We start from the raw sequence: 27,011 nt of genomic DNA, 5'->3' as shown, positions 1-27,011 counted from the left end.
CTTGAAAACTGTTGGTATTTTGGAAAAGTGGTCGCAAAGGAAGGTTCGACTGTATGTTTCATCAAAGCTGCGTATATTAAACTAAAGCTAAAAACTAAAAACTTGAAATCACACCCCAGATAAAGCTTAATTAAATTTCAAGTTAAATTTCCTCGACATAGCAAATATAAACGTGTTATTAGTTCTATCAGTACGAAGCCGTGACATATTAAAATGGTGTTGTTTCCCAAGGTTCTAACGTGAATCATCATGCAATGGTGGAAGGATTGCCCTAAGGTTGTGGCATAGGCCGTCTAGTATAGTGTTGAAAAGCTTTCTGGCTTTAAAGCTCATAATGATCTAACAAACTGCCGTTAAACTTCGCGCCACACTGCTGTTCTTATAGACAAGGCCCTTTACTTGAGTTGTAGCAGCTCGTTCTTTATAAGTATTTTGGAAGGGCGTTGCATGTAGAAAGCAGGAACAGCATGGTCTATTACAGACCTTACACATGTAATATAAAAAAGTGCTATGCAGCCGTGCGGTGGAGCCCTAGCTCTCTTTAGTTGAATAAAGAAATGCAACCTCTTACTGGCCTCTTTGACTACTTCGGTTATATGATTGTGCTAAGTAAGGCTTTAAGGTCACTTGCTAACTTAAGGCCAAGTAACTTTACGCTGCTAACTACCTCAATCTCCTACCCCTCGATAACTACGGGATCGAAAGCCGCAGGCTCTTTAGAAAAAGAGATCCTGAGCTCTTTACACTAAGCTATTGTTAACTATTGGGTACGTGCAAAAGCAATATTTTTTTAATAAAAATAAAGTTCTTATTATTCATTTGTTCATTTATATTTAACAAAATATCACTATAGGTCTAACAAGGGAAGCCACAATTTCTGTCTTTTTCTAAACTACAACAACAAAAAACAAAACAAAACAAAACAATCACAAATGCAAGGATCCTAAGATGCAAATCTAGAACGGTTGCAGATTGTACTCTTCTGATCGTTTTGAGCCTCCAATGCACGTGGACAACCGGCAATAGACCTCGTACCAAAATGGTTACTATGTAAATATTCTTTTGTTGGTACCTATGTTAACCCTTCTTGCCTCGTTCTTAAGCTAAAAAATCAAAAGAATATTTTACCTTGAACGAGGGGAGAGGGGCTAACTCGAATGCAAAAAAAAAATAAATAAATAAAAAAAAAAATAATAATAATAATAATAATAATAATTTAGTAATAATGAGAACTCTTTATTAACATATTTCAAGCAAATTGCTATTCACAAGTTAAAAATAGAAAAAAGAACTATTAAAAAACTATTCACAATTCAAACGATGGAAAAAGAGACAACTTTCAAGCCGATTTTTTTTCTGTTAAAGTTACTATGCTATTCTTATTAAAAAAATCAATCATATATACAAAGTTAAAAATCTTAAAAAAAGGGAATAAAAAGCAACATCAAATGGAAGGCTACCAAAAAAATAAGAAAGACTAAGAAATAACATTATGTTCTCAATGTTTTTAACGAATGTTTGCATGTCCTTTCTCGATGTCAAACTCGATGTCCGTCAATTCTAGATGGATCCTCCTTGTAGCTCGCGAACCTCTTAAGCATAGTAATGCTGATCTCAGCAACTCAAAGGACACCCTTGCCCTGATCCATGACATAGTAGTCGCATAGCTTTCGCCCTTCTTTGTAGCAACTAACTCAGGCAGCTTACTATGGTATCGCTTGCATTCCACCGCCATTCCACCTGTCGTGCTAAAAACTAATGGCGTGAATGTGGCTTGCTCCACTTCTAAAATTCGGCTAGCATACTGGCGCTTCTTTTCCGTTTCATGTTGCCTGTAAATCTGGTTAAGATCCATATCCCTGTTGGAGTCAGCATTTGGGTGACAAATTCTAACGTCGAAGAAAGCCGACCTCTGTCTCTCCCAGAACCCCCTTGCCACAATATCGAGCCGCGCATCGGGAGCGATGTTGGCTCCCCTATTGAGCTTTTCTTCTGTGATGTCTTGCAAAACTGGTTCAGTTTCAACGCCATTACACACCATGCGAAGCATTTCCGCCTCCAGATCCCTCAGTTCATTATGGCATTGGATGACAAAACCGCCCCTTTTGCATATCATAGCGTGATCCACATTGAAGCAGTCCCCGCAAACACAAACAGAGGGCATATCAGGAACTTCCCAGTCGTACCTGAGTTTCACAGCATCACGAAATTCATTTTTGTTTAAGTCAAAGTTCATATCTCTAATTGGCAGAACGGTAAGCCGGAGACTGGGGCTGACTGTCATGGCGGCCAGGGCACGAAAGAGCTAGCTCCGTAAAACCTGGGCGTCCTTATCTGTTTAACCTTATTGAATTGGTATGCGGTGAGCTTGAGTAGATTAGTAACGGCAGTTTACAATTTATTGGACTAGAAGTATGTCAAAAACGTCAAAAGCCAAAGAGAAAAAGCGTTTGCAAAGCTCAAATTCGTCAACTGGAGAAGTAGAGGAAAGAGCTTCGCAAAAGTTCGCGCTTCGCCACCGTGTCAATTGATAAAGATCTCTCACCTGAATCGGCAAGAGAACGAGCCAAACTTCGAGCTGCCTACAGGAAAGCAAAGGAGTAGAACATTGAAAAAGTGTTTATTAAAGGTAAAAATCTGATTATTAACAGTAGTAAATACTCGGTGAACACTTTGCCGGAATATCTTGTAGCACATCAAGATGGTAGTAACAACTGATCAGCCACTTTCTTTTTTGTTATGGTAAAAAAATCGTCGTTGCAACTAGCTATATTTTGTCTTTGTAAAGCTAAATATCGATTAAGCTTTCTCAAGCACCACTAAATTTACTTAAAGTTTTTTTTTCTACCTTTCTAATCAGTTTTAAGAATGTTCTACCGATGTAATATTTTGTGTACCTTTATTTACTTTATCAGTACGGCGCTTGTGCTCGGTGAAAATCAGAGTTCTGATAAAATTTGCATACCATTTAAACACGTATTTAGCATATTCATACAGTTAAGTTCGCCACGGTTTCTTTTCGTACCTGGCATTGTTATAAGTCCAAAGTCTCAAGGGTCTTATTTAGGTTTAAATCTCAAGACCCTTTTTGAACCTCATTATTATTTTTTTGTGTGGGTGTGGGTGTGTATTGGTTTTGTATGTATGTGTCCTATTGTTTCCGTGTTTGGTGTAAAGGCGGTTATCATGAAGCTACCGTTTTGAAAATAATTCGTTTTTGTGACACATTGATTATATATTTGCAAGCAGCAAGGAGAATGTAAATTTCAAACTTCTTTCACTTAACGTTCGTGGAATTCGATCGCCTGAAAAAAGGAGAGCTTTGTTTGTCTGGTTAAAAAAACAAAAAGCGGATATAATTTTCCTTCAAGAAACATATAGCTCGAAAGACATTGAGAATATATGGAGAACTCAGTGGAGTGGGAAAATGTTTTTCGCGCACGGATCAAACCACAGCTGTGGTGTGATGACACTCATAAGGAAAGATTTAGATTTTGAAGATGAATCGTGCCTATGTGATCCAGCTGGGAGATTTATTATTTTAAATGCGACTGTGCAAGGAGTTAAATATATTTTTGCCAATATTTATGCACCAAATAAAGTGCGTGATCAGTGCAAATATTTTAAAGATTTACAGGAGAGGTTGGATGGTATAATCTCAAGCCCTGAGCAAAAAGTTGTCATTGGAGGCGATTTCAATGTCACTTTTGATTCTAATTTGGATTGTCTGGGTGGGTCGCCAGCCCAAAAAGAGTCGGTTAAGGTACTTGAAGAAATTTGTTTTGATATGGACCTCGTTGATATCTGGAGAATAAGAAATCCGGATGGAAGACTATTTACTTGGAAGCAAACAAGACCTTTGATCCAAAATAGACTCGATTTTTGGCTGATAAGTGACATCTGTCAAGATGAAGTTGAACAAGTTAAAATTATACCCTCTATAAAATCAGATCATTCAGCAATTACACTACTTTTCAATGGAATTGAAGAACAGAGACACGGTCCGTCCCACTGGAAATTTAATTCTAACTTAACTAAGGACGAAGAGTACATAAAACTTATTACGGACAGCGTCCCAGCTTGGATTGTGAATTTTATGTTAGAGACGCTATCCGCTTTTAACTTTGGTCCTACTTTCATGCGGTGGATTAGGACCTTCTATCAAAATATAACTAGTTCGGTCATGAATAATGGTTTTTCGACAGGCCCTTTCAAAATACGTAGAGGTGTTAGACAGGGCGATCCTCTATCACCATATTTGTTCATTATCTGTTTGGAAACCCTTGCCATCACCGTGCGTGGAAATAAAAACATTCAAGGAATTCTAGTAGGCAAGGAAGAAATTAAATTAGAAATGTTTGCTGATGACGTCACAGCTTTTCTGAGAAATACCAGATCTCTTGAAGTTCTTCTTCATACTGCTGATCTGTTCAATAAGTGTTCTGGACTCGAAATAAATTTCGAGAAAACTGAATGTATGTTTTTAGGTAATCATGTCTCCTCTATGGCCGCAACCGTCATTTCCTCCAAAAACATATGCGTGAAGCACACCATTAAAATTTTAGGTGTGTATTTCACATATAATGTTAGTCAGAGGAAAAAGTTAAATTTTGATGAGATTTTAAGATCAATCAAAGAGAAGTTACAAATGTGGAAGTGGAGAGATCTAACTATTTTAGGGAGGATTCAGATTGTAAAGACATTTGTGATACCGATATTCATGTATCGTGCCGGTTTAATTTGCGTGCAAAAAGATATCGTGACCGAGGTCAACAAATTACTTTTTAAATTTATTTGGAAAGGGAAAGACAAAGTCAAACGTTTATCTCTCATATCTGACTTGGATAAAGGTGGACTGAAAGCACCCCATCTAGAATCAATAATAAAGAGTCAAAGGATCATGTGTTGTAAGAAATTTGCTGAGAATCAACAAAGTAATTGGAAGATTATCCTATCCCATTATATGAAGAACGTGGGATCGAAATTGATTTTGCGTTGTGCATTTGATCTAAAGAAATTATGTATTCAATTACCCAAATATTATGAAGAGTGTTTCCGATGTTTCGCAGAATATTCAGTCGCAAATAAGTTAACAGAACAAGCATTGTGCCAAGAGATACACAACACAGTTATTTGGAATAATAAGTTTATCTGTATACAAGGCAAGTCTGTTTTCTGCGAGGCATTGTTTGAAAAAGGAATAATTACACTGGAGGATCTTAAGACTGATGGGAATGATGTTATCACAGGCTTTCAAATTATGGCTAGTGCGTCATTTACACCTAAAGAAAAGTTTCAGCTTATGGCGATTATAGACGCAATACCAACACAGTGGCGACATCATTTAAAAATATGCAATAACTATGAATCCAATTCTTCGGTTCCCAATATTGCTCAGTTACATTTGAATGGTCACAATATTCGTCTCGATAAAGCTATCTCGAAAAATATTAACAAAGAAGCCCGCTCAAAGGTCGAGATTATACCAACCGCGCAGTCAAAATACTCGGAAAAATATAATTATCAACTAGATTGGCAAGAGATATATTGTATTCCCTTTAGAGTGACTGTAGACTCCAAATCACGTGAATTCCAGTTTAAGGTGTTACATAGGTATTTAGCGACGAATGAATTTCTCCATAAAATCGGCCTGGTATCTTCGTGTCTATGTACATTTTGCAAAAGAGAAAGTGAAACCATTGAACACCTCTTAATAGAATGTGATTACTCGAACAAGTTTTGGCAGGATTTAATTAAATGGCTCAATATGATAGATATCAAAGTGGAAGCGTTATCAGAGATTGACAAAATTTTTGGAATCTGGAAAAGGCAAGTAGACTTTCATCTTCTTAATCATTTCTTGATTCTGGCGAAACAGCATATTTACTCTTGTCGAAATAAGAGCTACCCGCCTTCACTAAGAACCTATCTTGCAAAAGTATCCCTAATATATCAAACTGAAACGACGATTGCTGAATCAAATGGTAAACGTGCTTTTCACGACGTTAAGTGGAAAAAGTTTCTACTCAAATAATTCTAGTTCATCTGGTAGCTTGTAGTTTATTTATTTATTTATTATTATTATTATTATTATTATTATTTTTTGGCATTTATTGTCTCATCTATTAATTTCCTACTGTTTGTATTTTAATTATAAAACCTTTGTAATTAGCTTTATACAACCGCTTTGTCTGAATCAATTCTTGTAAACAACTTTAATTAATAAAAAAAAATCAATAAAATACAAAAAAAAAAAAAGAACGGTAAGCCAACTAGAGGCACCTTTCTGGGTGGCAAGGTCCACAGCTCTCAGAGTTTTTCCAGAAACCGAGCACTTCACGTGATCAAGTTTCTCCTTCAGATACTGATTCTTCACTTGGCATATCTCCCGTTGTACAGCGTGCATTTCATTTTCGTCTGGTGGCTTGTGCATTATAAGCTGTCTCGTGCACCGCCTCAACTGGGCCAAAAAGCAACGATCCCAGCTTTGCTGGTTGCGCTTTTGGATACTTGTCATGCAGTTGCTTCATAACATCATCTTTCAGAGACAATACACCTCCACAGCCATTATCAGTTAGGTATCGTAGGGCGGAGTTTATCTCACCTTCCATGACGAGTTTCGCAAATATTTTAGCTTTATGAGGAGGATCTTTTTTCTAGTGTGATCTAACTAGGCGTTTTTGGACCGTTCGTCCCCCTCGTAACAGCACTTCTATTTTACCATCTTTCCACAGCGCTAACCTCTTTGCTAAACATTCTTGATGATCCTTTGCTTTAGACTTTTGACTTGGCTTTTGAAGCGCTAAAGCAAGGAGAACAAAGGCCGCTTTTAAAGCTATATGCTGACTTTCTGTGCTATTGTTCCAGTCAATGATGTGCTTTGTAAGTTGATCAATGAATTCTCTGCCAATTTTTCCGTACGGAACTAAAAAGATGTTTTTGCGCCAAGAAGTTATCTCATCATACGCATTGATGATTTCTGAGGAGCTCACTGTTATCACTTTTCCTTCCGATTGGCCCCAAACAATCGATTGCGGCGTATCCACAGTTGAGAATTCCGGCAAGGAGCCTGGCACCTCCACGAATGAATTCTCATCAATCGTTTCATCACGCTCTATGCCCAGATGTTCCCCAGAGACAAGAGGTGGAGGCGTATGCAAATTCAAGCTATCATTCGGCAGGAAATTAGCATTTTGGCTTCCTTGCCTTTCAAAATTTTGATCATTTCTATCCTCTTGAATTGTAATTTTTGTCGAGAGTTCCCTAGATCATTTGTTGCTCTCGAATCCTGTGAAGTAGTGTCCTCAGAACTTTCTTGCATTCCTTCGAGTCTTGCGTCCTGATCCCTCAAATTTTGGGCTTTTATACCAAGGTTTTTATAGCCCATTTTATCCCATAGTCGTTTCATCACCTCAATATATCCTCTCTTTCTACCATTCTCATTTCGCGGAGGGTTTCCTGATGATATCATTTCCATGGCGCGTCTCTTACAATCCAAAACATCTTTGTTCATTTGCTCCGTCCATTTTAACTTTTTCGCTGCTTTTCTAGACATCGCTCTCTCTGCTCTTGCTCTCACCACGCCATTGCCCACGACTTTAATAATAATAATAATAATAATAATAATAATAATAATAATAAATATTAAAGGCTCATTTCCACCCTTGATGCATTACGCGCCGCGATTTGAATTTCGTGTAACACGAAATTATTCAACAATACTATGGCGATACTATTATCGCCATTTTGGAATAAGGTTTGTTATTACCAAAACGTCATTGAATTTCCTCACTATAGCTGTATGTTAAACTCTTTTAAAACTACAGGGAGGAAATGATCCTTTGTACGAGAATGTTTTCACTAAAACCAAAACATTGTAGAAGAAAATAAGTAACTGTGCAGCTGATCGTCTTTCTGTTTCGTAACTTTATTACTTCATTAAGTGGATACAGACAAATTCGTTACATTTCCACTTGGAAAAGTAAATGGTCCATGTATGCAATGTTCGCCTTTTTTACGCTAATTTCTAAAATGATCTTGATTTGGATTTTTTTTATTAAACAGTGCATTCAATTTAATTACAACTATTTAAAACTTATTAGTCAATATTCACCATTATTTACCGTGCCTGAGGCGAATAATTGCTTCATTATAATTACTTAGGTGATTATCATAGAAAAAAAAAAGATTCCTCCGAGAAATGTCGATTTTGTTTGTTTGTTTCAAATTGTCACTCGTCAATGAACAGAAACGCGCAACCTGCCGATCACATGCTCAATTGATTAACTGCACATGCCTCAAACAGGAAGTCGGTATTCTTAACTTCTCTTTCGTTTCATACGACAAAGCGTGACTTCTCCAGTGAATGAATGTTCACTGAAGATGCCAATGTTCATCAGGGTGTGTTTATCAAAAGCTGATTAACGCTAACCCACGATTTAAAGTTAACCGAGATTTTTGAACTCGCTCATTAAAATTTTTAAATTTGCTCATTAAAAATTTTAAAGGTTCATTTTAATCTTTATTGGCTTTACTTAACAAGTCCACGCTTTTCCGAAATGAAAATTTTTTGCGTTGTGAGGCGGTGACTTTAGAAGGCGGCCAAGAACAGCTGGTGCCGAAAACAAGCTAGTTTTCTTATAAAAACTGCTGTCTTTAATTGTTGGTCAGTTGCTCCAACACATTCCAAATTCTACTGTCGTTTGTGCAGGGTCAAGGCCAAAAAGGCAAACAAAAACATATAACAAAGAAGTTTGTCAGGTTTCATAAAAATTGCCTTCAATTAACTATGGTAAACCTAAAGTAAAAACACTGCTGTGAACTACCTTAGTTCTTATATAATTAAATAAAATAGTTTTAACAATGTAAAAGGCTTTGAATAGTAGCTATAATGGGCAGATTACAATTGCCGCTGCTTAAGAATACAATTCATGGACTTCGTTCATTTACCTTCTATTCAATAGGGAATGGAATTCTCTAGCAGAAGAAGTATGAACTCCCACTATTGTAAATAGTTGTAGTCATTTATGTTTTTTTCGGATAATCATTGCAACAATCATATAAAATAGTTTTGTATAGATCGTTTTTTTTTGGAGTTCATTATTCTATTTTACGCCTATGCACTTCGTATTCGGGGATACTAGCATTCTCCTGCTACTCTATATCTCGAATCGAAGCACAATTCCTACCTACCTACAAACCTACATAAAAATATTCCATAAGGGTCAATTATTTTCCGGCAAATTCAGCATTCAATCTATTTAAATTAAGTTTGATTTTGTTTCCCTTTTTCTGTTAAAAAGTACAAGGATTTTGTTTAGCAAGACGTAGCTTATCAGTGGATTGTACTGATATTGTCGATATTGAATTTAGCGTTGACCCGTAGGATATATTCCTTGGTTGATGTGTTTACAGTTTGCATGCGAATTAAGGTAATCATATGAAAACAAATTACCACCCGAGTCACCTATTCTCTTCCGGATGGTTCATAAACGATAAATTAAATTAAACGGGCTTGGGCCATAGCAAGCAAAGGCGAAAAAGTATTTTGATTTATGGACATGCGCAGAACCGTGAAACCCTGCTTTAAACCGTCTGTCGTGTCTGTTGTAGATTGTGCACGGTTCACACGCATAAAGGAGTATGAAAGTATGAAAGTATGAAAGCCTTCTAGTCAAATTAGTGCTGAGTCGATGCCTCTACAACTCAAGACATTTCCACGAAATCATCTAAAGTCACTGTTGTTCTTAAAAATTCTACAGCTGACTCCGTCATCTCTGCTGATGTTGGAAAAGGTACAGCCCAAATTGGTGAAGTTGTCCACAGCGTAGAGAGTTTATCCAATCACTGTGATATACCATGTGTCACGAGGCTTTCCAGGATCGGGATGGTGCAGGACTTCAGTCCTTGTGGTGCAGATAGCAACGCTATAGTTACCAAAAGTTGCAATGAACCTTTTCCCGGTGGTCTTACTCACTTGTGATGTGTCATGCACTGTCATGTAATGGTTCCTGTCTTCCTGTCAGTCTTGTACTTAATCTTGAGGTCTGTCTTACTTTTACAGAACGTATCAAACACAGCGGAGGGACAAGTACATAGCTCTGTTGACTCCATTGGCCTCAAATATTTCATCGTCGTCCATCAAAAAAACATCATGCCATTGTGCAGGATCGTGGATCTGTCCAGTGATAGTGATGAAGAGGGATGAAGTGCTATTGAAGGTATCGAAGGTCTTAGTGGGATCTGTTGTGATACTGCATAAATTAGCATGCATTTCTGTATCACGTGATTTATTGTTATGTAATCTGACCTCGTGGTCTTTGCTCGCCGCCATTAAAGTTGTTGAGTTGTGTTGATGCTCGGTGTCCTTACGTTGATCGTAACATGGTGTCAGAGAGCGGGATCTAGACCAAATTATCAAGGTTCACTTCCTAACTTGGAAGTCTTCAAGTCCAACGCTTCGTCCGTTATTGGTAGGCTCACTGAAGTCTATAGTTTTCGTTCGAGTGTGTTTGGATCGTCGCACGTTTTATATGGCTGCTGTTAGTACTACCGCTAAAATCGCCTCGCCGTTGAATCTTTCCAACCTTTTGCATCAAGGAGAAAATTGGAAATCATTTCGTCGTGAATGGAAGTTTTACGAGCTAGCGGCTGGCATTCACAAGAAAGCACAGGAAGTTCGGGTGGCTTCGTTGTTAAATGTGATCGGCAAAGAAGGAATGGACATGTACGAAACCTCTCAATGGGGAAACTCGTCGGACGCTCTAAAAATTGACAAGGTCTTGGAAAAATTCGAGGAGCGTTGTGTCCCTGCACGTAACGAAACCTACGAAAGATATGTTTTCTTCAAACGTGAGCAATGGTCAAATGAATCGCTTGATAGTTACATAACTGCATTGATGAAGCTTTCAGAATCATGTGGTTTTGGCGCACTTCGTGAATCGCTCGTTCGCGACCGGCTAATTCTTGGTGTGAAGGATGACAGAGTTCGTGAAAAGCTTCTTGGAAAGCGAGACCTCGACCTAGATAAAGCCATCGAAACTATCAAAGCAAGTCAAATTACTCACTCGCGAGCGACAGAAATCTCAGAAGAATTTTCAGCTAACGAAGATATTAATGCAGTGGGGCAAAGGTCGAAACCCAAGCGCGGGAAAGTCCGCGCCGCAAACCTCCCAGCAAGGACCCTCCCAAGATTAAAGAGTGTTTGTTTTGTGGTGGTACACATGCACTGGAAAGGAAATTGTGTCCAGCTTCAGGTCAGAAATGCAAGAAGTGTGGTAAAGAAGGCCATTTTGCAGTCAAGTGCCGAAGCAAGTCTGAAGATGCAAAAGTTCACATGGTCGAACAAGAAGAAGTCTTTTACGTTCATAGTGTCAGTGGTAAAGATCAAGCTCTTGTTTCGCTTACTTTGAATGGTTCAGCATCAGTAACCTTTCAAATTGACACTGGTTCTTCTGCAAATATCTTGCCACTACAGGATTACATCAGGGCAACAAAAGATTACAGTAAAGCTAACATTGTTCCTAAAGACATCACACTAGTTATGCACGATCGCTCAAAGCGAAAGGCTCTTGGTTTTGCAAGGCTGAAAGTGGCACATAAAGGTAGCAAGCATGAACTTAACTTTGTTATTGTTGATCAAGATGTTACTCCTTTGCTTGGTTTGAAGTCATCCCAAGGCATGGGTCTTGTGAAGATTATGGTACCTGGTGTTGATACCTCTGTCAATAATGTAGTTGCAGCTCCAAAGAAAGAGTCAGCAGTTTCTGAGAATGTCACAAAGGATCCTCTACTAATCCTTTTTGCTGATGTGTTTCAAGGTATTGGCTGTTTACCTGGAGAATACAGCATTGAGCTCAGCAAGGATGTGCAACCTGTAGCTCACCCCCCACGAAGAGTGCCTGTTCCTAAGAAGGAAGCAATGAAGGCAGAGCTTGACAGGATGGTTGCTGACAAGATAGTTACTCCTGTTACTGAGCCAACTGATTGGGTATCCAGTGTCCTAGCAGTGCCCAAGAAGGATGGATCAGTTCGCATCTGTTTGGATCCTAAAGATTTGAACACTGCAATTAAGCGCTCTCACTATCCCTTACCGACAGTGGAAGATGTCACCTCTCGTCTCACCAATGCCAAGGTTTTCAGTGTTTTGGATGCCAAAAGTGGTTTTTGGCAAGTTAAACTGACTGAGAACTCCAGTTACCTCACCACATTTAATACCCCTTTTGGCCGTTTCCGTTGGCTGAGGATGCCATTCGGCATTAGTTCTGCGCCTGAGATATGGCAGCGGAAGATGCATGAAGCCATTGAGGGTCTGCAAGGAGTTGAAGTAATTGCTGATGATTTCCTTGTTTGTGGATTTGGAGACACGGTAGATGAAGCAGTGAAGAATCATGATCAGAATTTAACCGCCTTTCTACAAAGATGCCGTGAGTTGAAATTAACACTTAATTTTCAGAAGATTAAGCTTCGCCTATCACGTGTACCATTCATGGGCCATTTACTCTCAGCGGATGGTGTTGTGACTGACCCAAAAAAAGTCCGTGCCATACGTGACATGCCTGTCCCGACAGATGTCAAATCCTTGAAAAGATTTCTTGGCATGGTTACTTACCTAGCAAAGTTCTTACCAAATCTGTCAAGTTTCTGCGAGCCATTAAGGCGACTGGAGCTTAAGGACGCTGAATGGTGTTGGCTGCCTGTTCATGATGAAGCTGTCCAAAGTATCAAGAGTCTTGTTTGTGAAGCTCCAGTGTTGAAGTTTTATGATGTTAATCGTGAAGTCACAATTGAAAGTGATGCGTCCCTCAGTGGACTTGGCGCCTCCTTACTTCAGGAGGGACAGCCAGTTGCATTTGCCTCAAGAGCTCTAACTCCAGCGGAAAGTCGTTATGCTCAGATTGAGAAGGAACTTCTCTCCGTGGTTTTTGCATGTGAGAGGTTTGATACGTACCTGTATGGTCGAGATGTGGTGCATGTTAAAACAGATCATCAACCCCTTGAAGCCATCTTTAAGAAGGACCTTGGTTCTGCTCCCAAGCGTCTTCAAAGGATGTTGCTTCGCTCACAGCGTTACAACCTTGATGTCAAGTATCAAAAAGGAAGCTTGATGGTAATGTCTGATCCCCTGTCTCGAGCCTATCTCGACGAACCTCCTTCACAGACCGAGTTTTGCAATGAGCTCGAGGAGATAGTACTTGTGGAGGATCTCCCTATTTCAGAAGCACGACTGAAGGAATTCAAAGAGGGCACCGCCTCGGATGACATCCTTCAGATCCTCATGTCCAATGTCCTAGAAGGTTGGCCTAAAACCCTAGCTGAAGTTCCAGCTGAGGTCAAGCCATACTTCCAAGTTCGAGATGAAATCACAGCCCAAAATGGTTTGCTGTTCAAGGGCGAGCGCCTCATTGTACCTGCCAAGTTAAGAAAGGAAATGATGGAAAAGGTCCATTCGTCCCATCTTGGTATTGAGGGCTGCCTTAGACGAGCCAGAGAAGTGTTCTACTGGCCGCGCTTGAATGCCGAGTTAAAAGATTTCATTCTCAAGTGTGATATCTGTGCAACTTGTACAAGCCAGCACAGCCTCGAGAACCACTAATGCCACATGAAATTCCATCAAGGCCTTGGCAAAAGGTTGGCACAGATCTGTTCTTGTTTGATCAGCGGCAGTACCTGATTACTGTTGATTATTATTCTTCTTTCTTCGAGGTGGATAAGCTTAACGTGACAGATTCCAGAACTGTTATTGAGAAGTTGAAAATGCACTTTAGCCGGCATGGAATTCCGGAAATCGTCATTTCTGCCAATGGACCACAATATGCTTCTGTAGAGTTTGCAAAGTTTGCAAGTGACTGGCACTTTCAACACATCACTTCCTCTCCACGGAACGGAAAGGTTGAAAGTGCGGTAAAAATCTGTGAAAACATCATGAGGAAGGCCGTGCATGGAAAGTTTGACCCTTATCTTGCCCTCCTAGACTATCGTAACACGCCTACGGAAATTGGTTCATCCCCAGCACAAAGGTTGTTCAGCAGGAGAACACGCAATTTGTTACCGCTGTCAAGTAAACAACTAGAGCCTAAGTCAGTTCCCCCACAGGTTGTGCAAGATAAACTGATTAACTCTAAGCAAAAGCAGGCTTTCTACTACAACCTGAAAGGTACAGCATTACCTGAGTTGCAACCTGGACAGACTGTCAGGATGAAGAGGCCAAAAGAATCTACCTGGTCAGAAGCTGTTTGCAAGAAAATGATTGGCCCCCGTTCAAATGTGGTTGTATCGGGTGGTCGAACCTACCGTCGAAATCGCCGACAGCTGCGATCAGTGCCGCAGTCAGATTTCCACCCTGTTGCAAAACCAGTCGCTGAGCCTCTACAATCAGTACTACAAACAGACCCCCCACCTGTTGTGAAACCTGCTGCTGAACATGTGGAAGCTGCATCCCCTCCAACTGTTACAAGGAGTGGTCGTACTGTCAAACCACCAGCCCGTTTTCAGGACTTTGCAACTTAAACTGTATACTTTGTTAGAAACTTTATTTTGAACATTGTTGTTTATTTTGCTAAGAAACTCAGTCGCAATTTACAAGGCTCAGTAAGACACTTTTTTTTTACAAAGGGGAAGATGTTGTGATACTGCATAAATTAGCATGCATTTCTGTATCACGTGATTTATTGTTATGTAATCTGACCTCGTGGTCTTTGCTCGCCGCCATTAAAGTTGTTGAGTTGTGTTGATGCTCGGTGTCCTTACGTTGATCGTAACATGGTGTCAGAGAGCGGGATCTAGACCAAATTATCAAGGTTCACTTCCTAACTTGGAAGTCTTCAAGTCCAACGCTTCGTCCGTTATTGGTAGGCTCACTGAAGTCTATAGTTTTCGTTCGAGTGTGTTTGGATCGTCGCACGTTTTATATGGCTGCTGTTAGTACTACCGCTAAAATCGCCTCGCCGTTGAATCTTTCCAACCTTTTGCATCAAGGAGAAAATTGGAAATCATTTCGTCGTGAATGGAAGTTTTACGAGCTAGCGGCTGGCATTCACAAGAAAGCACAGGAAGTTCGGGTGGCTTCGTTGTTAAATGTGGTCGGTGTCCTTACGTTGATCGTAACAGGATCCACGACGAAGATACACAGGTGCCTCCTCTGTTCGCCTTTTGAAAAGATACCTCGTAGGGAACATCATGACTGATGTTCCATGGAAACGTACGGAGTAGGTTTTGCTCTAGATGGTCGATCCAGTGGTGGGCAGTATTGCCAGCTACTGAAAGCAACGGCATGCCTCGGAAGGCGTCAGAAAACTGACAGGTTCGTTTCCGTTCATATAGATGGACTACGGAGAAACCCTTAAACCTGTGGGGGTTGACTATCGGCTACATGTGCCATATCTACTTGACGATGTCAACCATGTTCTCATGGTGAGTGGTTCTACCAGTTGGAATACCGCATCACGCTTGGTATCGGCAGTTGGGGCATTACCATTGGACAACTTATATTCTATTCAAAGTTGATAGGGACCTGCTGTCTCTACAGTGCCTTCATCATTGATCAAAGAGGGCTGCTTTAGTCAGCCCATCTGTCCAGGGCTCCTAGCTGTTCTAAATCTGTTCTAAATTATGATTTTCGTGATCGCGTAACTTTGTGTGTGTTAACGGGCCTGAATATACGTGTGTAAACGAAATGTAGAAAATGCATCGATGGGTTGTGTCTGCTGAAAAGGTAAACCTGCTTCAACTTCCTCTGCAGACGTAATCTCAGCGTACGTTTCCTCTGTTTTGATCAGCAAAGTTCCTCACGTAAAATCACGATTGTCACAAGCGTAAAATTACCCAACATTGAAAATAAGCATCCAGATTGTGGAACGACCGTGCTTGCGTCTCCGCTGTAGCTCGATAGTTAAGGCAACCAAACGGTATATAGAAGGTCATAAGGTCTACTACCGTAGGGGATTTAATTTTTTCCTGCTCATGACATGACGAACACCTCATCTTTCTTAATAAAGTTAATGTTGGACTAATTACCTTTACACTGAGGCAGATCTGAATTCCAATTGCCATCATTACATTCCAGATGATGACTGCCTTGTAAACTATAACCTCCATTACATTCATAAGTGACTGTCTGTCCATGGGAAAAGAGATTTCCATTTCTTATTCCATGTGCTATGTGACCAGGATCAACACAGGAGGCTAAAATAAAGCAAAAAAAAAAATAAATAAATAAATAAAAATAGGCGCATCTCAGTTTTGTAGAATAATTTATCAATCGTTTGACTTATATTTTCCAAATAATGGGAATGAAATGACATGACCCTATTTCGACTAGAAAGAAGGAGGAGGGGGATTCCTGCACGCTCGAGCTTGCTGGAAAATGCTGCTTAAATGAGATCGCGTTCTGCTGAAGGAATATAGCAATGCCCAGCTTGAACTTCAGTACTTCTCGTATAATTCGAGGCTTCATTCTTATTAATTCATCCGTTAAAGCAATATTTGTTCAATAATTATTGTTCAATTGTTCGTTTCATGGCTGGGAATGTCAGAAAATAGCGTAACCTGGGTTACCTTTGCAAGAAGGCGCACTTGCGTTCCATTTTCCATCGTCGCAGTGTAGAACTCTGGAACCAGTCAATGAGTATGGTCTATAGCAAGCGTACTCTACACTTTTGTTATGCTCTATGCTTACACCACCGGTCAAGTTTTGTTTGAGCGTGTACCCATTTTCGGGTTTACCATTAAAAGTGCATCGACCTATTAAGAATAAAACAAACTGCAGTTACAAATACAGCAACAGGTAACGATAATTGTGCCGGGGGAATTGTGGCGGGAATGGTAATTCGATAAAAAGACCAAAGCTTGAGGTGATTTTTGACTGGATAATGACAACAACAGGAGAGGAGAAATACACAGCAAGCCTCATAACTGTGTTCCAAAAATATTAATTCAAAGGTATCAAGGTAACCACTCAACCACGCTGCAAAAGTACTATATGGAAAGTAATACCGTCGGAATTTCTTGGTGAATAAACCTGATCTTGCGAAAAATGGATCATATTGTTGGTTTTCACACGACGTCATAAAAAACTGAAATTCATAACTAAACACAATTTTGGGTTTTTATCTTCATCTCATAAAAGAAAATATAAAATTCCATCGGCCTGCTTGTTTTCAGCCGGATGGCTTTCTTTGTTTTGAAAATAGAGCAGTTTGAATTTTAGATTTTTGCGCATTGCGTGACAGAAGGATTGCTGCTCTAAACATGTCACGTACATGAAAACATCGATTTGCCTCGTGTTTTTTGGGGGGTCTGATCAGCTAACATGTAATAGAAACGTCTATGTTAATGTGTGAAAGTTAAGCAGAGAGAAGGAAGGATTTGGAATAGCCAAGCTAAACTCCAGATGTTTTTGCTGGTTTCCGGTCGCCATGTTGGAGTCCCTCAGACGGGGCACCAACATGGCGTCCCCATACTAAACTCTGTAATTTTCCGTAGTACATTTTCTCAAATAACTCGATTATGAGATATCCCACAGCCCTGTGGCTTTCACACGTTGTTTATGTATCACTCGTCTACAACATATCCATGTTTTTACTTTATCTATTGAATGGTTGAGGATTTTATATAGAGATAGAGATTATATAGGGATAGATTGTCGACACGTCAGTCATTGCCACCACGAGTCCCTTTCAGGACTGCTAAGTGCAATTTTTGAAAGAAAAAAAAAAACAAAACAAGAAAAACATACCTACAAAAAACTACGCTTTGCTTACCTTCTGCTTTACACAGTTGTGTTTCATTGAAATAACCTGTTAATTTCCCAAAGGTATACTAACCCAGTATAATGAGTTATCAAATAACAAACAAACAGGCTGGCCCAAGCCAACTGGTCAGTAAGCAAATAATCTGGAATATCCATATTCGTGTAGAAAACATAACAACATGGTATACTATACGGTTCTTGTGAAGTTCCGTTAATTATTCTGCTATTACCTTTGCATTGGGGTGTGTTACCACTCCACACTCCACCGTTGCATGTTATTGTTTTACTCCCCAATAGGTCGTAATTATGATTACACTCGAATGCAACCAATTTGCCATCCCGAAAGTCATTATTCAGACGCTTGCCATGTGCTGGTACACCAGGATCTGGACACACAGCTGAATTATAATAAAATAATCAGAAATTAATAAGAGTAAGTTGTACTAGAATAAAGTAGTTCACGATTTCCAAAACGTGGGGAGTAAATAAGTACCATATAACAAACACAATTCCGAACATTTTTCTGAAGTGTTCCGTTAATAAATATCGTTAAAAAACGACCACCAAACAAACAGCAATTTCATATATCTGATGAGTCGGAATATAAATAAATTTGACCAAGAGTTGTTGTTGTTTTTTTTTTTCGGTAGAAGAAGAGCAGATTTTGTCCCTTTTGTAACTTTAAGGACATTAAATATATGACAGCAAAACTTGGAGGATATATAACACCCCGCAAACTTTCTCCTTTGAGTTGAACAAAATTAGACGAATTATTTCAATATTCAAAATGACAAAGCAACACTGAACAATTTATCTTGTATCATTTATTTACAGTTTCCTTACGGGTCATCTAAACTAACTTAAAAGCTTAACAGGCTGCAATCTTCAGGGTTCGTTTTCATTTAAGACTTTTTACAGACTGAATGAAACCAAAAACCACACTCCCGAAACAGAAATAATTTTGGCTTACAAGAAATTTAGAAGAAATTCGACCAGCTGGCAAAGATTTCACTTAGTAATAAAACACTCAATTATGGACAGTTATGCATAGTTTTTCAGGTCTGGAAAGGTAGTTTGCAGCTATCCATACTTTTTCAGGAATGCTAGGAATCTGTACAAACCCTTTAGCTTGGATCTCAATCTTGTAAAACCGTCAGTTAAACTCCAAAGTAATCAAGAGCAACCAAGACACCTTTTTTTTGTTTTTGCTTTTGTTTTTTGTTTTTTTTGCTAAATGGGTGTTTGCCATGGAAAAGTCAAATTCTGTTAATATTTTCTTGCCATTGTAAATTTAGACAAAGGCACGAAATTTGGTGACTTATGCTTATATCCTTTTTCGTTTACACTTTTTCTGTTGCAATCTTTAAACAAAATATGGCCGCTGTAAATAATATAATTGTTTAATCCGCTTAATGTCCTCCTGATATGCCCGTTGACACAGCCAATAAGCCTCAAGTATGAGGGGGTAACAGGAAATTACTTATTAAATAAATAAATTTTAAAAAGGTGCGAGTATTTAAAGTTATAACGAGCACTTTATCCTCCTTTTCTCTCCTCTCGGGATAGATAAGGCTGCACATCGGAGCTAAACAATTTATGTTTGAATAAGTCAAATAAAACAACAGAGAAATTGTTCGCTCCGCACTTCACCTGATATGTTGTTCTCTTTAGCATTAGCCCTATGAAATTTTCCGTTTCTTGAGGCCTTTTTGACACCATGCCTTTTTTCTAAAATTATATTTGATTTACTCCCACACACACCTAAACGTATTATCCGGCTGTGTTGTCTCATTCTCTTTATGTAATTCGGCTTAAATAACGGTATAAAAATGAAAGAACCTAGTAAATATCAAATTCGAACCTGTGAAATACTCGAAATTAGAAAAAAATAAAACTTATCAACGAAACAGCGATGAACATTTTTGTCAAAGGTTTGAAATAGATAGTTGCATTATTTATTTATTTATTCTTACCAATACACTTAGGCACAGAATCACTCCAAGAACCATCAACACATCGAAGCCATCGATTACCGTCAAGTTGATGATTATCATCACATACAAACTGCACTAATGAGTTGTGTCTCAAGTTTGCATTATTTCGCATTCTTCCATTGACCGGTGCTCCTGGATCAGGACATGGAGCTAAAATGAAAGAAACAATCACTCAATCCAATATTCTCCAGTGGATTCTTGAGACCAAATTCAGAACCCTTCCTTCCAGTCAATGCTATCTTTTTTTTAGTGATATATCAGGAATTCGCTGTTAATTTATTTCTTTGAAGGGTTATCGCGCTCTCCTTTCAAGAGGAGACTATTTCTTACACGGGTATCTGTAAAACGCGGACCGGATGGCTGCGGATGGCGGATGCGGATGGCGGATGGCGGATGGCGGATGGCGGATGGCGGATGGGAAAATGCGGATGGAAAAATGCGGATGACAAAATAAAATCAAAAAATGAAAAAATGAAATAAAATAGAAGGTATAAATATATAAATAGACAGATTAACAAGAAGAAAAAAATTGAATGGAAAATAACAACAACAATAAACAAAGGACTAACGTTACCCGAAAAAAACCGCCAGTAAACAAAGAACGGCGCTGGGACTTAAAGAGACCACTAAACCAACCATCAATTTGCTTTTAGTCGGTAGTCTTCATAAGACGTGTTAATACTCCTTGCGTTCCGTTCGTTGAATCGCTTTCTTTGCTTCCCGGTTTTTCACTTCTATTTCTTCTATTAAACATGGCATAATGGGGTTGACAGGCCTGCGCGACTCTCATGTGCGTGTTTAGCCTAAATAAGAGTTTTGCCCTCACGGGTTATGTCTTCCAAAGAACACCCTTTTCTCTATGAAAAGAGCGGTGCTCCCAGTAAAATTTTCTTTTAGCGCTGGATTTTCTTCTTATTAAATGCCATCTATGATTTGGAGGATTTGCGCGATAGACACTGAACAAAGCCATGTGTTTAACTGTCGCATGTGTTGTAATTGATCTCAAAGGTCATTTTGACCTCTTGTTGTTACGTTTCCGTTTATAATTTAGCGACTGTCGTTCTTATGCCGTTTGTGGCATTTAGTTTAGGCTTGGTATGGCTCATTTCAATGCGTCTGGTGACAGTATAGCCTCTCTTTTTATCGTTGTAAGGATAGGATTTGAGAACGGATCAAGGGACAAATAACCGTGATAAGAAGCACAGCATCTTGCAACAAAAGCAAATAGCCGGGCCCGGCAATCTGACAAAAGCTGCAAGATAATGTATAGTTATTACACGGTTCAAATCCTATCCTTACGACGATAAAAAGAGAGGCTATACTGTCACCAGACGCACTGAAATGAGCCATACCAAGCCTAAACTAAATGCCACAAACGGCATAAGAACGACAGTCGCTAAAATGACCTTTGAGATCAATTACAACACATGCGACAGTTAAACACATGGCTTTGTTCAGTGTCTATCGCGCAAATCCTCCAAATCATAGATGGCATTTTAATAAGAAGAAAATCCAGCGCTAAAAGAAAATTTTACTGGGAGCACCGCTCTTTTCATAGAGAAAAGGGTGTTCTTTGGAAGACATAACCCGAGAGGGCAAAACTCTTATTTAGGCTAAACACGCACATGAGAGTCGCGCAGGCCTGTCAACCCCATTATGCCATGTTTAATAGAAGAAATAGAAGTGAAAAACCGGGAAGCAAAGAAAGCGATTCAACGAACGGAACGCAAGGAGTATTAACACGTCTTATGAAGACTACCGACTAAAAGCAAATTGATGGTTGGTTTAGTGGTCTCTTTAAGTCCCAGCGCCGTTCTTTGTTTACTGGCGGTTTTTTTCGGGTAACGTTAGTCCTTTGTTTATTGTTGTTGTTATTTTCCATTCAATTTTTTTCTTCTTGTTAATCTGTCTATTTATATATTTATACCTTCTATTTTATTTCATTTTTTCATTTTTTTCATTTTTTGATTTTATTTTGTCATCCGCATTTTTCCATCCGCATTTTCCCATCCGCCATCCGCCATCCGCCATCCGCCATCCGCATCCGCCATCCGCAGCCATCCGGTCCGCGTTTTACAGATACCCTTCTTACACTGTCGCCAAATACAGTAGATAAACCTTCATGACATTATTAGCAGCGTATATTATTAGCAGCGTGATTATGAGTGAAGTTGAATGTGAAGTTTTGTCAGATGAAATAAGACGCCTTTCTTCTTTGAATATCATTAACAGGTGTCGGGGAGAACTGATTTGCACTAAATATGTGACCAAAACGTGTAATACGATGTGGATTTAGCGAGCTCCTTTTCAGGATGGTGCCCATGTGCCATGGAGCCTTTTTCGGACGGACAAATTGAGCCAACTATGAACCGCTTCCTTCGAGTCATCCCAACTCCAGAACGTGTTGCCCGAGTCAAGTAAATTACGTCGAGTATCATTTGAGATTCTGCTCCATAAGTATTTAGTTGCCATGCGAATTTCGTTATATGTATGATATGTATGTTTCGGCGACAGAGGAAGAGGAGCAATTATGGGACGGAAAATCGGCAAACACATAGAAACTCTCAGTTTAATCTCAAGAAATTAAATCACCGGAAATTCTAAATGAAAATTAATAGCTAAAATTACATACCTTTACATGTCGGTGGATCAAAGCTCCATGCTCCATCATTGCAGACCAGTTCCTCTCGCCCATCAAGAGTGTACTCGGCATTACATTGATATCGAACTGTTCTTCCGTGGCCATAGTCAGAACCAATCTTCATCCCATCAGCTATACGGCCAGGTGACTTACAGGAAGCTAGCATTAACGAAAGCCAAAAAGTCATAAACCATACCTCGCTAGTGGAGGACATGACAGACAAAGGTAAAGAAAAATTAACTAGACAGCTGACTAGAGGAGCTGACAGAAGGTTGGCGATAGAAGTTAGGTGACAATTTCTAACGACCATCGTGGACCTATGCACGAAGAAATTTCATTAACTGAACATTGTCTTTGTTAAAGCTGTCTTAACTTTAACTCCAGGGACTACATTTACGAATTCCTCCTAAGTATTATTTCTTAACAATAGTGTATTGCTGGAAAACGATTGGTTATTGTTAAGAAACGATAATTAGAAAACGTTCTTGTTAAGAAACGATAATTAGAAAAATTTTTAAGTATGATCAAAAATTCGGATTTCACAATTCTTTCCGAAACATGGAAAAAAAAGGGAATATTGAAGTTGAAGGCTTCAAGGTTGTGACTACAAATGCCGTAAAAACAGGAAACTGCGGTCGCCACTCGGGGGGCCTAGCTTTGCTTTATAAGCCAAAGTTTCATGATTGGATCTCAGTGGAAAAACAATCGACGAATTTTTTTATGGTTTAAAATTCTGAAGAAATTCACGAAAACTGATCACGACATCTATGTGTGTGGCGCCCATATTCCACCGTACAATTCCATTTACTTCTCTCCTGAACTATTTGAAGAACTTGAAAATGACATCGAAAAATTCTCCTCACACGGATCGATTCTCCTCATGGGAGATTTCAACTCAAGAACAGGTAAATACCCAGACAATGTTTGTCAAGACGGCAACTCGATTATAGTAAATGATCAATCTAAATCTTCACAATACGCCTTTCAGCGAAATAGCTTTGATAACGATTTAAATAACCACGGGAAAAAGCTTTTAGAAATCTGTCAGAGTGCAGATCTAAGAATTCTGAATGGTCGAATATCTGATGATTCATTAGGAAGACCTACATTTCATGGAAAATCAGGAGTCAGTGTTATTGACTAAGCAATATGTGATCAAAATTTATTCCCCCATGTGGCGAAATTCATTGTTAGAGAGCCGTCAAGTTTATCAGATCACAGTTCAATAATGGCATGGCCTAATATTGGCACAAATGATAATCACTTAGCCACAACAAATACCAACGATACACTAACTCGTTTACCCAAACAATTTATTTGGGAAAGTAATTCGCCACAAAAATTTAGAGCCGCGCTACAATCAAGAGATATACAGAGATTGATACACGATTTTCTTATTGACAGTGGGCTAGACAGAAACATCAACACCTCCCTCGATGCAGTAGAAAATATTATTTTAACAACTGCAAAACGCTGTTTAAAAATTAAGGTCATTAAAAAACGACATGTTAGACTGCCTGCTAACAAAAAATGGTTTGATAAAGATTGTCGTCTTAAACGACACGAGTTACGTAAACTTGCTAATCTAAAGCATAGAGACCCCCTTAATATCACGCTTAGGGAAAAGTATCACACCGTCTTAAACCAGTACAAAAGTCTCCTGAAAGAGAAGAGGAAAGAATACTATCATGCTAAGATTTCGGAACTTGAAAAAACAGTAGATAACTCGAACAGCCGAAGCTTTTGGAATTGTTTAAAATCGATGGACGATTCTGTTCAGGAACGTAATAACCCCTCGATATCGGAAGAAAGTTGGATGTCACACTTCGAATCGCTACACTCCTACGAACCCCTTAATTCACACCAAGAAGCGACTCGCAGTGCGTTACATAGACTAGAAAATGCGACTCATCCCAGCTCATTGGACTTCCTTATATCTAAACTTGAAATACGAAAAGCGGCAAAAAAGCTAAAAAACAATAAATCTCCGTATTCAGATAGAATCAAAAATGAAATGATCAAATCTAGCTTAAACGAGTTAATGCCAGTTTATTTACAGCTATTTAACAAGGCCCTTACCTCAGGTACAATGCCTCAAAATTGGTGCGATGGTCTTATTACACCCATTTTTAAAACTGGATCTAAAACTGATCCCTCAAATTATCGTGGAATCTGTATTTCTAGTTGTCTTGGTAAATTATTTTGCTCAATTCTCAATCAAAGACTCCTCGAACACGTTCAGTCGCATAACATTCTTCATAAATCTCAAATTGGTTTTTTAGCAAAAAATCGAACAGCAGACCATGTCTTTACACTATGAACACTAGTAGATAAATATGTCAAATCTCACCAAACAAAAGTATACGCATGTTTTGTGGACTTTAGAAAAGCGTTTGATTCTGTCTGGCACGATGGACTTATGTACAAGTTGTTACAAATCAATGTCGGAGGAAGCTTTTATAAAATTATCAAAAGTTTATACTCGAATTCTACGTGTTCTGTTAGAATTGGAAATAGTCAAACGCGATCTTTTCAATAACGTAGAGGTGTGCGTCAAGGCTGCATTTTAAGTCCTCTGCTCTTTAATCCATATGTTAATGATTTAGCCTTTTCGTTCAACAATATTTTGTCTGACCCGTTTATACTACCAAATGGCACCAAACTCAGCTCATTATTTTATGCAGATGACTTAATTATATTGTCACGATCAAAATTGGGATTACAAAATTGCCTTAACAGTTTATCCTCATTTTGCAACTCATGGATGCTAAATATAAACCCTAAGAAAACCAAGATAATGATTTTTCAAAAAAGCACAAAAAAATGCGATTATACCTTTCACATAGGCGATGAATTAATAGATATAGTACAAGACTACACTTACTTAGGAACTCGCATTTCGTCTTCCGGAAATTTCACACTTTCGCTTGAACATCTTCGACAAAAAAGCTCTTCATGCTTTCTTTAGTCTTAGACGACACACTGATTTTAGTACACTGAAACCTTCACTTGCATGTAAAATTTTTGACACAATGATTCAGCCAATTCTAACCTACAATAGTGAAGTGTGGGGTGCCTTTGTTAAATCAGATTTTAAGTCGTGGGAAGGCTCCAGAATTGAAAAAACACATTTACATTTCTGTAAACGCTATTTAGAAGTACATAATAAGTCATCCAACGTTGCATGTAGAGCTGAACTTGGCAGATTTCCTCTAATCGTTGACATAAATAAAAAGCTACTTAATTACGTACACTACCTCCAAGGAAAGGATGAACATTCTATAGCAAAACAATCCCTAAGAATATCTGTTGACCTTCATTATAGCGGTCAAACTAGCTTTAACTCCAGTCTCATGAGGATGAGTGAATACTATAATTTCCCCAACTTTAATTATTACACATTGAATGAAAATAACATCAAACAAGATATAGATCTTATGAAAAAGAAATATATCTCTTATTGGCACCAAACCCTTCAACACTCACAAAAACTCAGCTTTTAATACACAATCAAAAAAACTTTTGGCCCCTCTGCTTACCTAGATCTCACAAGGAAAAACGCTTCTAGGAAAGCATTAGTGAAACTAAGAATAAGCAGCCACAAGCTTTTGATTGAAACAGGAAGATACGACAACATACCCCGTAATGAAAGGGTGTGTAATGTTTGCAACCGTAAAACCATTGAAGACGAAATTCATTTTTTATTAGATTGCCCAAGTTACTCTTCTTTAAGAGATATGTTCTTTTCTAAAATAGAACCTAGCCTTCCATTTACACGACTATTAGTAAAAGAAACTTTACTATCGCATATAATGAACTCAACAGACTATTTTATAAACACTCAATTAATTTCATTTGTTTCCTCGTGCTTCGAATTGAGAGATAAACTTCTCTCCGGAATGATTACTTCTACTGTATGAAAAGTTGAAAAATCAGCAAAGACTTCAGTTACTTTATTTTATTTTATTCTAAGTTATCTTAAGAATTAGTTAACGAATCAATAATTAGCTATGAATAGCTTTTGCAATACTGTATTTGTTATAGTCATGCAAATAAAGCTTGTTGTTGTTGTTGTTGTTGTTGTCGTTATATAGGATGGTATCGTTAATCTAGCCACAGAGCAGTGGCACACATAAAGCGTCCTTTTACGAACAAAGTTTTTCGATCACGTTATCTGATATTCAAAATGATTTTAGAAGAAAAGAAAAAAATGCAAACTTTGTTGCATGGTCAATGATAATCGCATTTTAGCTACTCGAATCTACTCTACCTTTGCATTCTGGTCTGCCATTGGTCCAGAGGCCATTATTACATTCCTGCATATTGGCTCCCACCATAGTGTAACCTCTCAAGCAGCCGTAACTTATTTGTTCACCATGTTTAATCATGTCACCTACTCTCCTCATGCCTTTCATATAATAGCCGTATTCTGGCCTTCCAATAAACCTGCATCGAGCTACAAAAAAAGAAAAAAAAAGACGTCGATGAACAGTTCTCAATATTACGCAATGTCGGTAACATCACAGCAAGGTCGATTGGTCTGCTACTCGATTTATTTTTGTTGTTGTTGTTGTTGTTTATTTTTGGCCAGGGCCCGGGGAGAAGAGTTTTTTGTTTTACCACTCCA

General features: G+C 38.7%; 2 protein-coding genes across 2 annotated transcripts in view; both read right to left on the bottom strand.

Moving 5' to 3' along the window:
* The window catches only part of LOC146483900 (complement receptor type 1-like), a 100,832-nt gene that overhangs the window by 25,102 nt on the left and 48,719 nt on the right, over window positions 1-27,011 (bottom strand). The window contains exons 35-40 of the mRNA XM_085105503.1: window positions 26,655-26,840; window positions 22,376-22,543; window positions 19,723-19,893; window positions 17,980-18,147; window positions 16,546-16,740; window positions 16,015-16,182 (exon numbers count right to left, since the gene is read on the bottom strand). Coding sequence (XP_084961629.1) covers window positions 16,015-16,182; window positions 16,546-16,740; window positions 17,980-18,147; window positions 19,723-19,893; window positions 22,376-22,543; window positions 26,655-26,840 — 1,056 coding nt within the window. The remainder of the gene's footprint in view (window positions 1-16,014; window positions 16,183-16,545; window positions 16,741-17,979; window positions 18,148-19,722; window positions 19,894-22,375; window positions 22,544-26,654; window positions 26,841-27,011) is intronic.
* On the bottom strand, window positions 1,475-3,609 carry LOC146483902 (uncharacterized). The gene has a single exon (XM_085105244.1). It carries the CDS (start codon window positions 2,282-2,284, stop codon window positions 1,508-1,510), a length of 777 nt encoding a protein of 258 aa, XP_084961370.1. The 5' UTR covers window positions 2,285-3,609; the 3' UTR covers window positions 1,475-1,507.

The sequence above is a fragment of the Pavona decussata genome, unplaced genomic scaffold (genome assembly GCF_977016875.1).
Source record: "Pavona decussata unplaced genomic scaffold, jaPavDecu1.1 SCAFFOLD_37, whole genome shotgun sequence".
In the NCBI taxonomy this organism is placed as follows: Eukaryota; Metazoa; Cnidaria; class Anthozoa; order Scleractinia; family Agariciidae; genus Pavona; species Pavona decussata.
Note: the sequence above shows the minus strand (reverse complement) of the source record. Positions and strands in the feature narration are given on the sequence as shown.

Excerpts from the sequence above, each read along its gene's own strand:
- LOC146483902 (XM_085105244.1), bottom strand. The coding sequence starts at position 2,284 with ATGACAGTCAGCCCCAGTCTCCGGCTTACCGTTCTGCCAATTAGAGAT.